General features: G+C 46.9%; 1 protein-coding gene across 4 annotated transcripts in view; it reads right to left on the bottom strand.

Annotated features, from left to right (window-relative positions):
• PAN2 (poly(A) specific ribonuclease subunit PAN2) overlaps positions 1-13,595 on the bottom strand; it is a 295,174-nt gene that overhangs the window by 230,728 nt on the left and 50,851 nt on the right. For all 4 annotated transcript variants that reach the window (XM_063952590.1, XM_063952592.1, XM_063952589.1 and 1 more), the window contains one exon: positions 576-918. In XM_063952590.1, the coding sequence (XP_063808660.1) occupies positions 576-918 (343 nt within the window). The remainder of the gene's footprint in view (positions 1-575; positions 919-13,595) is intronic.

Raw genomic sequence — 13,595 nt, forward strand, 5'->3', positions numbered from 1 at the left:
AAAACCAGTGTAGATAAATTCCTCAATGGCAAAAAGAGAAAAGTGAAAGGTTAGAGACCTCTCTGGTCTTCATTGGGCTTACAATTGTCAGCCACAATAATTCAATACATGAATAACATTTTAAATACATAAAGACCTGTAATACATTAGATCAATGGTTCTTAAACTCGGACCTCAGTACCCCAAACAGCTCACATTTTCCAAGTCACCCAGCAGGTGCACAGGTGTACTCATTACTCACCAACATTTTAAAAGATCCACAGGTGGAGCCAATTATTTCACTTGTGATTCTTGTGAGGAGATCTGGTAAACATGAACTGTTGGGTTCCGGAGGACAGAGACTGAGAACTGCATTACACATGACTTGATTTCTGGATAGCTGTGAAAGGAAAACTAAATTGATGCAGTTTATTCCCAGGCACATGCCAACAGACAGCCTGACAGCAGTTACAAACAGCAACAACTATCGGTGATGGATTCTACTAGTGGTTGAGTGTTACTTGTGAAGTTTCATATTTGGGTAACGTCCTCCTTTAAACAGATTAGACAGACAGCAGTTTATAAGGCTAACATACCGTGGAGCAGGAGTGGCATTAGTAGACGGCCAATCAGAGAGCAAGGTTTCATTTGTCAGTGGTACAGGGATAAGAGACAGAGGCATAAGATCCTGATTCCAGTCCAGATGTGGCAAGTTGTCTACCATACAGGGCAAAGCAAACTCTGTGTCACGTGGGTAAGCATTAAATGTTGCTTCTGGGGTATCAGCCCATAGATGAATGCATCCATCTGAGTCTCCAAAGGCAAGGACTTGTTTGCTAGCAGACACATCAAAGGACATAATGAGCTGGCTTACAGTGCCGACATGGAATATGTCTGCTGGACTCGCAAGACCTGTGGGTTCACAGAACTGACACTGACCTGGGAATGACAAAATGGAAGATATATAGCAAGATCAAATTTATGCAAGAATTACACATAAATTAAACTTCTCCCCTATGTAATAACATTCCAAATTCAAAATGTATTGGTCATATGTTTGACAAGTATTCAGCACATAAATCTGTATATGTCAAGAGATATAAGAAGAGTGTGAATACTCCCTTATTAACAAATTAACGTAGCTATTGCATGTTTCCTTTTTAGTAACTGCAAGATGTCATGGGATTTTATCTATCTATCTATCTATCTATCTATCTATCTAGCCTTGGAGAGTGATTAAGTACCAGCCACTCAGCTCCTACCTGTCATGGTACAGGGCAAGTTTGAAAAATGAGAGGAGCTGGTTGGTACTTAAGTTCTCTCCACGGCTTAGTACATCTGCCTTTGGGTTTGAAAAAAAAAAATAGGATTTTAATACCTACCGGTAAATCCTTTTCTCTTAGTCCGTAGAGGATGCTTCAAGAACCATGGGGTATAGACGGGATCCGCAGGAGACATGGGCACTTTAAAAGGGGTGTGAACTGGCTCCTCCCTCTATGCCCCTCCTCCAGACTCCAGTTATAGGAATTGTGCCCAGGGAGACGGACATTTTGAGGAAAAGGATTTAATAAGATTTTAAACCTACCGGTAAATCTATTTCTCCTAGTCCGTAGAGGATGCTGGGGACTCCGTAAGGACCATGGGGTATAGACGGGCTCCGCAGGAGATAGGGCACCTAAAAAAGAACTTTGACTATGGGTGTGCACTGGCTCCTCCCTCTATGCCCTCCTCCAGACCTCCGTTAGAGAACTGTGCCCAGAGGAGATGGACAATACAAGGCAGGATTTAGAAACCCAAGGGCAAGATTCATACCAGCCCACACCAATCATACCATGTAACCTGGATCATACATAACCAGTTAACCGTATGAACAACAACAGTAACGGTCCAAGACCGATTTCAACTGTAACATAACCCTTATGTAAGCAACAACTATATACAAGTCTTCCAGAGTTTCCGCACTGGGACGGGCGCCCAGCATCCTCTACGGACTAGGAGAAATAGATTTACCGGTAGGTTTAAAATCTTATTTTCTCTTACGTCCTAGAGGATGCTGGGGACTCCGTAAGGACCATGGGGTTTATACCAAAGCATCCAATCGGGCGGGAGAGTGCGTATGACTCTGCAGCACCGACTGAGCAAACGCTAGGTCCTCATCAGCCAGGGTATCAAACTTGTAGAATTTAGCAAAAGTGTTTGACCCCGACCAAGTCGCCGCTCGGCAAAGTTGTAATGCCGAGACGCCTCGGGCAGCCGCCCAAGAAGAGCCCACCTTCCTAGTGGAATGGGCCGTAACCGAATTCGGTACCGGCAATCCAGCCGTAGAATGAGCCTGCTGAATCGTATTACAGATCCAGCGAGCAATAGTCTGCTTCGAAGCAGGTGCGCCAATCTTATTGGCAGCATACAGGACAAACAGAGCCTCTGTTTTCCTAATTCTAGCCGTCCTGGCTACATAAATCTTTAAGGCCCTGACTACGTCCAGGGATCTGGAATCCTCCAGGTCACTTGTAGCCACAGGCACCACAATAGGTTGATTCACATGGAATGAAGAAACCACCTTAGGCAAAAATTGCGGACGTGTCCTCAATTCAGCTCGATCCACATGAAAAATCAAGTAGGGGCTTATGTGTGACAAAGCCGCCAATTCTGATACTCGCCTTGCCGATGCCAAGGCCAACAACATGACCACCTTCCAAGTAAGAAATTTCAACTCAACCTTGTTAAGCGGTTCAAACCAGTGTGATTTTAGGAACTGCAACACCACGTTGAGGTCCCACAGTGCCACTGGAGGCACAAAAGGAGGCTGGATGTGTAGCACTCCCTTTACAAACGTCTGGACTTCTGGAAGAGAAGCCAATTCCTTCTGAAAGAAAATCGAGAGGGCCGAAATCTGAACCTTAACAGAGCCTAATTTCAGGCCCATATCCACTCCTGTCTGTAGGAAGTGGAGAAAACGACCCAGATGAAAATCTTCCGTAGGTGCATTCTTGGTCTCACACCAAGACACATACTTTCGCCAGATACGGTGATAATGCTTAACAGTCACCTCCTTCCTAGCCTTTATTAAAGTAGGGATGACCTCTTCCGGAATCCCCTTTTTCGCTAGGATTCGGCGTTCAACCGCCATGCCGTCAAACGTAACCGCGGTAAGTCCTGAAATACACAGGGCCCCTGTTGCAACAGGTCTTCCCTCAGAGGAAGAGGCCAGGGATCTCCTGTGAGCATCTCTTGTAGATCTGAGTACCAGGCCCTTCGAGGCCAGTCTGGGACAACGAGTATCGTCTGTACTCTTCTTTGCCTTATGATCCTCAACACTTTTGTAATGAGAGGAAGAGGAGGAAACACGTAGACCGATTTGAACACCCACGGTGTTATCAGAGCGTCTACTGCCACAGCCTGAGGGTCCCGAGACCTGGCACAATACCTCCGAAGCTTTTTGTTGAGGCGTGACGCCATCATGTCTATTTGAGGAGTTCCCCAAAGACGTGTTATGTCTGCAAAGACTTCTTGATGAAGTCCCCACTCTCCTGGATGGAGATCGTGTCTGCTGAGGAAGTCTGCTTCCCAGTTGTCCACTCCCGGAATGAAGACAGCCGACACAGCGCTTACATGATTTTCCGCCCAGCGAAGGATCCTGGTGGCTTCCGCCATCGCGACTCTGCTTCTTGTCCCGCCTTGGCGGTTCACATGAGCCACTGCTGTGACATTGTCTGATTGAATCAGAACCGGTAGGTTTCGAAGAAGACTCTCCGCTTGTCGAAGGCCGTTGTAAATGGCCCTGAGTTCCAACACATTGATGTGTAGACAGGACTCCTGGTCTGACCAAAGTCCCTGAAAGTGTTTTCCCTGTGTGACCGCTCCCCATCCTCGGAGGCTTGCGTCCGTGGTAACCAGGATCCAGTCCTGAATTCCGAACCGGCGACCCTCCAGCAGGTGAGCACTTTGCAACCACCACAGGAGAGACACTCTGGCCCCTGGGGACAGAGTTATTTTCCGATGTAAGTGCAGATGGGACCCGGACCACTTGTCCAGAAAGTCCCATTGAAAAGTCCTTGCATGGAACCTTTCCGAAGGGAATGGCCTCGTAGGCCGCCACCATTTTTCCCAGAACTCGAGTGCATTGATGAACTGACACCCTTTTCGGTTTTAGCAGGTCCCTGACCATGTTCTGGATGTCCTGGGCTCTCTCTATTGGGAGGAAGACCTTCATTTGTTCCGTATCCAGTATCATACCTAGGAACGGTAGTCGAGTTGTCGGAATCAACTGTGACTTCGGTAGATTTAGAATCCAACCGTGTTGCTGGAGCACTCTCAGAGAGAGTGCCACACTGCTCAGCAATTTCTCCCTTGATCTCGCTTTTATCAGGAGATCGTCCAAGTATGGGATAATTGTGACTCCATGCTTGCGCAGGACCACCATCATTTCCGCCATTATCTTGGTGAAAATCCTCGGGGCCGTGGAAAGTCCAAACGGCAACGTCTGAAATTGGTAATGACAATCCTGTACAGCGAATCTCAGGTACTCCTGATGGGGGGCATATATGGGGACATGAAGGTACGCATCCTTTATGTCCAGAGACACCATAAACTCCCCCTCCTCCATAAAAAAAGAAAAGGTACAATCTCACTTTGCGCTCAAATGTCCCAGAAGTCCAAATTTGTCCCGGTGGACAGATGTCATCCAATCAATATGAAGAATAAAAATAAAAACACAACATAGTGTAATCCTGCAATGAAGATGGATCTTTCACAGCTGTGTAACACGGAAATTGGAGGTGTTGGTATAGTCCCAGATAGAAAGTTCATACATCCACCTCCTTTTTAAAGGCACCAAGTGTGGTATACAGGAATTAAGGTGATGAACTCTTACATGTATGCTTACTTCTGTAAGGCGTATTGAAGGCACATAAAGGTTTCTTTTGTGATCTTCAAAACTCTCCTCACACAAACGGATGAACCCCGTTATTCCTCGTAACAAATCAAAAGCCAGAGATATAATCCAATTAGGAAAAAAACAAACACTCCTTTTATTATCAGAGTAGAATAAAAGTGGCAAGCAAAACAGTCATACCATATGGGGAAAGGCAAGATGGTATTCAGCTAAAAGCAATGGACCCGGATATCGATTGCTAATATGTCCCCACTATGGGTAGGCTGAACTGCGACCCACCACATACACTGTGTCGACGCTATGCAGCGTCTTTTTCAAGATTCACAGTGTAACACACTATAGACATAAATACAATTTGTAATTAAAAAGTACGATAAAACAATATTTCATATATAATTAATATGTGTTTTACAATTATAAAGCCACTTAGAGGCACTATAACAATATAATAATAGTAATCCAAAGTATTTCTCTCCATTATAAACCTAGCTAACAAAAATACACCTTCACTCAAGAAGGTTACACCTTCAATCAAGAAGGTTACATACCCCTGGAACGCAGCGTGTCCTGTCTGATCTCCTCCGAAACAAACATGCCCCAGAGCTATGCATTTAAGTAGGCAAAAGCCTGATTGGTGTGAACTTAATCCACCAATCAGGATGGGAACAAAATGATTGACTCAAATATAAGCCATTGCAGGTTCACACAAATAGCGCAGGTGTAAAATAACACTGAACTGAGTTTTGATTTGAAAGAAATGTGACTCGCGGGTCACGTGTTATCCTTAGGACATGTGACCAGCCTAGGTGACGCGTCACCGCGTCACTGCATACTCGGCAGCGCATCGCGCTATTGAACCCTCCGGTCCCCCAATAAAAAGAGGCGCACGGGCAACCCCACACAAAGGTTGAGGTCCCGATCGTATGCCGCACATTACGGCAGTGCACATCCCGACTCCGTCTACGTATCGCGATGCCTGTCAGATGACTTCATAGTCACGTGACCGCAGACCTCCTTGTTATACGCTAGTCATGGTTTGTTTACATCACATGACCGCTCCATAGGACTGTAGAATCAGAAGAAGAAGAATCAAACAGCACAGCTGCCCCTTACAATCTAAATACATCCTACATAAACATACTATAAAAACCACTTAATCTCAAAATCGTGGTTTAATCCACGTGCTCTGAGACTGTTAAAATCATAAATATTTTTCATTTCAGCCCTGGCCAATCTATTATCTCTATCTCTGGTCCTCCAATCATTTTTGATCCATTTAATCACACAGAAACTCTTTAACCCTTTAAGGGAATTCCCATGTTTTTCTTTAAAATGAAGAGAAAAAGGACGACTTTCATTGCCCTTTAAGATGTTTCTGACATGTTCTGCCCATCTAATTTTAACCTGTCGCTTAGTTTTGCCTATGTACAATAGATTGCAGTTGCAAACGATAGCATAAATAACATAATCCGTATGGCATGTTATAAAATCTTCTATCCTGATTTTTTTCTGTCCCCAATTGAACTGTGTAATTTTGGATTCAATACTAGGACAAGCTTTACACATCCTGCATTCCCCACAGCGATAAAAACCTTTGTTTCTTGGTAGGAACCTTTTTCCATCCATAGGCAGAGCGCTACTCACCAAGGTGTTCTTAATATTGGGCGCCCTTTTGTATGTAAACCGTGGATTTTGTGGTAAGATTTTAGCCAAAATTTCATCCTTCAAAAGGATGTTCCAGTTTTTTCTTACTATCCCCTCAATCTTTTTATACTGTTTATTAAATTGAGTGTGGAAAGACAATGGAAAATTTTGAGTGGAGGATTTTTCTTTCTTCTCTAATAATGTTGATCTATCAAACTCTTCTACCTTTTTCGATATTAAATTCAATTTAGACATTTCATATCCTTTCTTTGCAAAATTAGACACCATTGTACTTGCTTGCTCTCTATATTTCTCTTTACTCGAACAATTTCTGCGCAGTCTGAGCAGTTGACCTTTAGGTACATTAGTAAGCCAAATAGGTAAATGGTTACTGTCTAATGGTATATACGTATTGCAATCAGTAGGTTTCGTATAATTGCTAGTGACCAACCTTCCATCCTCCACTTCTATATTCAAGTCCAAAAAATGAATATTGGACTTACCAATGGTGAAAGAGACTCCTCCCACCTGGACATGAAAAGATTAGCATAGCTGGGTGCGAACCTGGTGCCCATGGCGGTACCGACTAGTTGTTTATAGAATAGACCGTCAAAATTGAAATAATTATTTTTAAGAATGAAGGAAATGCCATCTAAAATGAACTGGGAAAGTGCACTATCAATATGTTCACCTTCTAATGTGGACCTAATTGCATCCAAACCTGCATCATGAGAAATAATAGTATAAAGAGAAGAGACATCAGCAGTGATAAGTATGAAATCTTCCTCCCACTGTACCCCCATAAGATAATTCAATATATCTCTGGTGTCCTTAAGATGCGACTTCCCCTTCATTACAAACAGTTGTAATTGATAGTCTATATAGGCCGACAGGTTAGAAGTAATGGCATTAGTTCCTGCCACTATGGGCCTTCCCGGGGGATTGTCAATACATTTGTGAACCTTTGGCAAAAGGTATAATACTGGGATGGAAAAATTCTCATTCACCAAATATTGTGCTACGTTGTCATCAAGGACCTTCAAATCTACATATTGGCTAATTAGATTATTGTATGCCTTAAAAATACTAGAGGAGGGATCATTTTTAAGTTTAACATGGGTGACCCCATCATTTAATTGTCGGAGTCCTTCTCTGATGTAACTCTCCCTGTTCATGATAACTATGCCTCCTCAGTGATCGCAAAAACGCGCTATGGCGCGTATTTTACCCAGAAACGGCCGCCCAGGACTCACATTTAGAAGATGAGCGGGTCCCACAGGACGCGCTCATCTGAATGTGTTTGCATTGCAATTGCATGTCGTAAGCCAGTCAGTGGAACGCAGGAGGTTTCCTCAGCCAATCACCTGCTGTAGTCTTCAGCCAATCACAGCCTGCAGCATCTCCCGCTTTGAATCCAGCTCCCCGCTGCGCGCTGACTTGGGCTCCGCCGGCAGCACATGAATCTTATCCTTATCCGGCTCCACCTCCGCTTCGCTGCCAGCACCCTCCTCTGCGACCGCGAGTACCGCTCCGTATCTGCCCGCCGCCACCCCCCTACCCGGGACCCGCTCAATGAGACCCGACATTCCCTGAGAGGGCGGTGTAAGCTGCAGGAGCCGCCCGGGCTGCACAGCTCCAGCTGTAGGTAAGCAGTGCTGCAGCGCCCCGCTTCACCCGGAGTAGCCGGTGCAGATGCGGGATGTCCGGGTGCTGCAAGCTCCGCATCATGCTCCGTGTGTGCAATGTGAGGCTGCCCAGAGTGTCAGGGTCGGACCTCGGGCGGCGGGAGCCGGGCACACGGGGAGATAGAATGTAAGGTTCGGGGGGCTGACCTCGGGCGACGGGAGCCGGGCACACGGGGAGATAGAATAATGACCGGTATGCAGGGTCGGATTGGGCACTAAAGTCACCTGGAATTTCCCTGGGAGCCCGACTGCACGCACGGGCCGTTTGACACACGTGGCACCGCCCCCAGCAGCGAGTCACCGACTCTCACCATTTTTCTGACAGCACAGTGCATCCTGAAGGAGCTATCTGTGATATCGCAAGCAGAGACTGGCAAGAAGGAGCTCCTCTAATCACTTCCCCTGTCGGGCTGGCCACTGCTAAATATACCGGTAATCGGTACAACTGTGCAGTGTGACACTGACTTTCCCATTGCACCTGGCGCTCCACTACTTTAACACAGTTGTAACTGATTGTCGGTATATTTAGCAGTGTCCAGCCCGTCAGGGGAAGCGATTGGAGGAGCTCCATCTTGCCAGAGGACAGCCTCTGCTTGCGATTTCACAAAGAGCTCCTCCAGGCTGCGGACACTACAGGCACCGGCTGGCTACTTGTGCCAGTGCACTCACTGCACTGTGCTGTCATAAAAAATGGTGTCAGTGACTCGCTGCTGGGGGCGGAGCCACATGTGTCAAACGGCCCCTTCGTGCAGTCGGCCTCCCAGCACCTGGGGCTGCACTGCTTTGATTCACTGCAGACAGTATTGGAGCTTCAGGGCAGAGGGGTAGCGTCCGTCGGTGCAGCCTGACAGTTATTGAGATCAGATCCCATCTATCTGCATTGTATTGCACCCCATCCAGTGTCTCAGAGCCCCGCGCGACCGGAGGTCATAAATGGTTACTGCAATGTGTATAATAACGTGCTCTGCCTGGCGCAATGTGTATAATAACGTGCTCTGCCTGGCGCAATGTGTATAATAACGTGCTCTGCCTGGCGCAATGTGTATAATAACGTGCTCTGCCTGGCGCAATGTGTATAATTACGTGCTCTTACCTGGCGCAATGTGTATAATAACGTGCTCTACCGGGCGCAATGTGTAAAATAACATGCTCTACCGGGCGCAATGTGTATAATAACGTGCTCGACCAGGCGCAATGTGTGTAATAACGTGCTCTACCGGGCACAATGTGTATAATAACGTGCTCTACCGGGCGCAATGTGTATAATAACGTGCTCTACCGGGCGCATTGTGTATGATAACGTGCTCTACCTGGTGTAATTTGTATAAGTCCTCTACCTGGAACAAAGTGTATGACGTGCTGTAACTGGCGCAGTGTGCAAAGTAGGTTCTTCCTGGTGCAATGTGTATAAGCGGCACTACTGTCTGGCGTAATGTGAATTGACACTATTATGTGGTCACGCCCCTTCCCTATGAAGCCACGCCCCAAAAATTTTGCGCCGCGCACTTCCTATACTTTGCGATCTAGGAGGTGGAACACCAATTCACTTTCTGCCTAAGGGCACCAAAATGTCTAGTTACACCTTTGGTGCAGGGTGTCCTGCATGCTACACAGCCCAGCAGCATTGTCACCCCATCCCACCATCTTGCAACACTTTTGTAGTGTCCAAACAAGTTTAAGATTAATAAGAACCTTCATTCCGATGGGACCCAGAAAAAAAACGGAAGGACCCCAAATTTAAAAAGTGAAGGGTCCCTGGGACCCACTTTTTTTTTGGCTCAGCGCGATCACTGCTCCTCCCTTATCAGCTGCCTTCAAAATAATGTCATTGTTATCTTGCAAATTTTTTAGACATTCCCGTTCTTTTTTATTGAGGTTGTTCTTTCTATTGAGGGCCACATCCCTGAGTTGATTGAAATCATAAAGGACACTTTTATAAAAGGTGTCCACAAAACACCCTCTACTATGTGTGGGGTTGAACACTGATTTCCTTCTAAACCTAGGTGCATTATCCTCAAATTCATCCTGTATTTTGCCATCGAAAAATCGTTTCAACGACAAAATAAGATTTTACTCACCGGTAAATCTATTTCTCGTACTCCGTAGTGGATGCTGGGGACTCTGTAAGGACCATGGGGAATAGACGGGCTTCGCAGGAGACTGGGCACTCCAAGAAAGATTTAGTACTACTGGTGTGCACTGGCTCCTCCCTCTATGCCCCTCCACCAGACCCCAGTCAAGGAAACTGTGCCCGGAAGAGCTGACATTATAAGGAAAGGATTTTGGAATCCAGGGTAAGACTCATACCAGCCACACCAATCACACCGTATAACTTGTGATAAACTTACCCAGTCAACAGTATGAACAACAACAGAGCATCAACAATGGATGCCCACATAACATAACCCTTTATTAAGCAATAACTATGTACAAGTATTGCAGAAAATCCGCACTTGGGACGGGCGCCCAGCATCCACTACGGACTACGAGAAATAGATTTACCGGTGAGTAAAATCTTATTTTCTCTAACGTCCTAGTGGATGCTGGGGACTCCGTAAGGACCATGGGAATTATACCAAAGCTCCCAAACGGGCGGGAGAGTGCGGATGACTCTGCAGCACCGAATGGGCAAACACAAGGTCCTCCTCAGCCAGGGTATCAAACTTGTAGAACTTAGCAAATGTGTTTGTACCCGACCAAGTAGCTGCTCGGCAAAGCTGTAATGCCGAGACCCCTCGGGCAGCCGCCCAAGAAGAGCCCACCTTCCTAGTGGAATGGGCTTTCACTGATTTTGGATGCGGCAAACCAGCCGCAGAATGAGCCTGCTGAATCGTGCTACAGATCCAGCGAGCAATGGTTTCCACTCTGTGGAATGCACTCCCACGCACAATAAGACTCTCCTCTAGTCTCCAAACCTTTAAACGTTCTCTGAAAACTCATCTCTTCAGACAAGCCTACCAAATTTCAGACCCACACACATAACCTTCACAGCTTCCCTATCAAGTTACATCCCCTCTGTACAGTCCACATAAACTCACATTTTGTCTTCCAACATTGCTGGGTGATCATATCATATACAACCCATTAAGAACCTAGCAACCTGGGGAACCATTATGTGACAGGTAGCATCTATCCTTGTGTAGCAATGCCTATTTCCCTATAGATTGTAAGCTTGCGAGCAGGGCCTTCCTACCTCTGTCTGTCTGTCTGTCTTTGCCCAGTTTTGTTCTATAATTGTTGTTCGAATTGTAAAGCGCAACGGAATATGCTGCGCTATATAAGAAACTGCTAATAAATAATAAATAATTTGAAGCAGGAGCACCCAGCTTGTTGGATGCATACAGGATAAACAGCGAGTCAGTCTTCCTGACTCCAGCCGTCCTGGCTACATAGATCTTCAAAGCCCTGACTACATCAAGCAACTTGGAATCCTCCAAGTCACGAGTAGCCGCAGGCACCACAATAGGTTGGTTCAAATGAAAAGATGACACTACCTTCGGCAGAAATTGCGGACGAGTCCGTAATTCTGCCCTGTCCACATGGAAAACCAGATAGGGGCTTTTACATGACAAAGCCGCCAATTCTGACACACGCCTAGCCGAAGCTAAGGCCAATAGCATGACCACCTTCCACGTGAGATACTTTAGCTCCACGGTCTTAAGTGGCTCAAACCAGTGGGATTTCAGGAAACCCAACACCACGTTGAGATCCCAAGGTGCCACTGGTGGCACAAAAGGGGACTGAATATGCAGCACTCCCTTCACAAACGTCTGAACTTCAGGAAGAGAAGCCAGTTCCTTTTGAAAGAAAATGGATAGGGCCGAAATCTGGACCTTTATGGACCTCAACTTCAGGCCCATAGTCACTCCAGACTGTAGGAAGTGCAGGAACCGACCCAGCTGGAATTCCTCTGTAGGGGCCATCCTGGCCTCACACCAGGCAACATATTTTCGCCATATACGGTGATAGTGTCTTGCTGTCACGTCCTTCCTAGCCTTTATCAGCGTAGGAATAACTTCCTCCAGAATGCCTTTTTCCACTAGGATCCTGCGTTCAACCGCCATGCCGTCAAACGCAGCCGCGGTAAGTCTTGGAACAGACAGGGCCCCTGTTGCAACAGGTCCTGTCTGAGAGGCAGAGGCCACGGGTCCTCTGTGAGCATTTCTTGCAGTTCCGGGTACCAAGTCCTTCTTGGCCAATCCGGAACAATGAGTATTGTTCTCACTCCTCTTCTTCTTACGATTCTCAGCACCTTGGGTATGAGAGGAAGAGGAGGAAACACATAGACCGACTGGAACACCCACAGTGTTACCAGTGCGTCCACAGCTATCGCCTGAGGGTCTCTTGACCTGGCGCAATACCTTTGTAGCTTTTTGTTGAGACGGGACGCCATCATGTCTACCTGTGGCAGTTCCCATCGATTTGTAATCTGAGTGAAGACTTCGTGATGAAGTCCCCACTCTCCCGGGTGGAGGTCGTGCCTGCTGAGGAAGTCTGCTTCCCAGTTGTCCACTCCCGGAATGAACACTGCTGACCGTGCTTGCACATGATTCTCCGCCCAACGAAGAATCCTGGTGGCTTCCGCCATCGCCACTCTGCTTCTTGTGCCTCCCTGGCGGTTTACATGAGCCACTGCGGTGATGTTGTCTGACTGAATCAGCACCGGTTGGTTGCGAAGCAGAGGCTCCGCTTGACTCAGGGCGTTGTATATGGCCCTTAGTTCCAGGATATTTATGTGCAGACAAGCCTCCTGACTTGACCACAACCCTTGGAAGTTTCTTCCCTGAGTGACTGCCCCCCACCCTCGGAGGCTCGCATCCGTGGTCACCAGGACCCAGTCCTGTATGCCGAACCTGCGGCCCTCGAGAAGGTGAGCACTCTGTAGCCACCACAGAAGAGACACCCTGGCCCTAGGGGACAGGGTGATCAGCCGATGCATCTGAAGATGCTATCCGGACCACTTGTCCAACAGATCCCATTGAAAGATCCTCGCATGGAACCTGCCGAAGGGAATGGCTTCGTATGATGCCACCATCTTTCCCAGGACTCGTGTGCAGCGATGCACCGACACCGGTTTCGGTCTTAAGAGGTCTCTGACTAGAGTCACGAGCTCTTGAGCCTTCTCCGCCGGGAGAAATACCTTCTTCTGGTCTGTGTCCAGAATCATGCCCAGAAAAAGCAGACGCGTTGTGGGAATCAGCTGCGACTTTGGGATATTCAGAATCCAGCCGTGCTGTTGCAACACTTCCTGAGAGTGTGCTACGCTGATTAGCAACTGCTCTCTGGACCTCGCCTTTATTAGGAGATCGTCCAAGTATGGGATAATTGTGACTCCTTGCTTTCGAAGGAGCACCATCATTTCTGCCATTACCTTGGTAAATATTCTCGGTGCC

The sequence above is a fragment of the Pseudophryne corroboree genome, chromosome 2 (genome assembly GCF_028390025.1).
Source record: "Pseudophryne corroboree isolate aPseCor3 chromosome 2, aPseCor3.hap2, whole genome shotgun sequence".
Lineage (NCBI taxonomy): Eukaryota > Metazoa > Chordata > Amphibia > Anura > Myobatrachidae > Pseudophryne > Pseudophryne corroboree.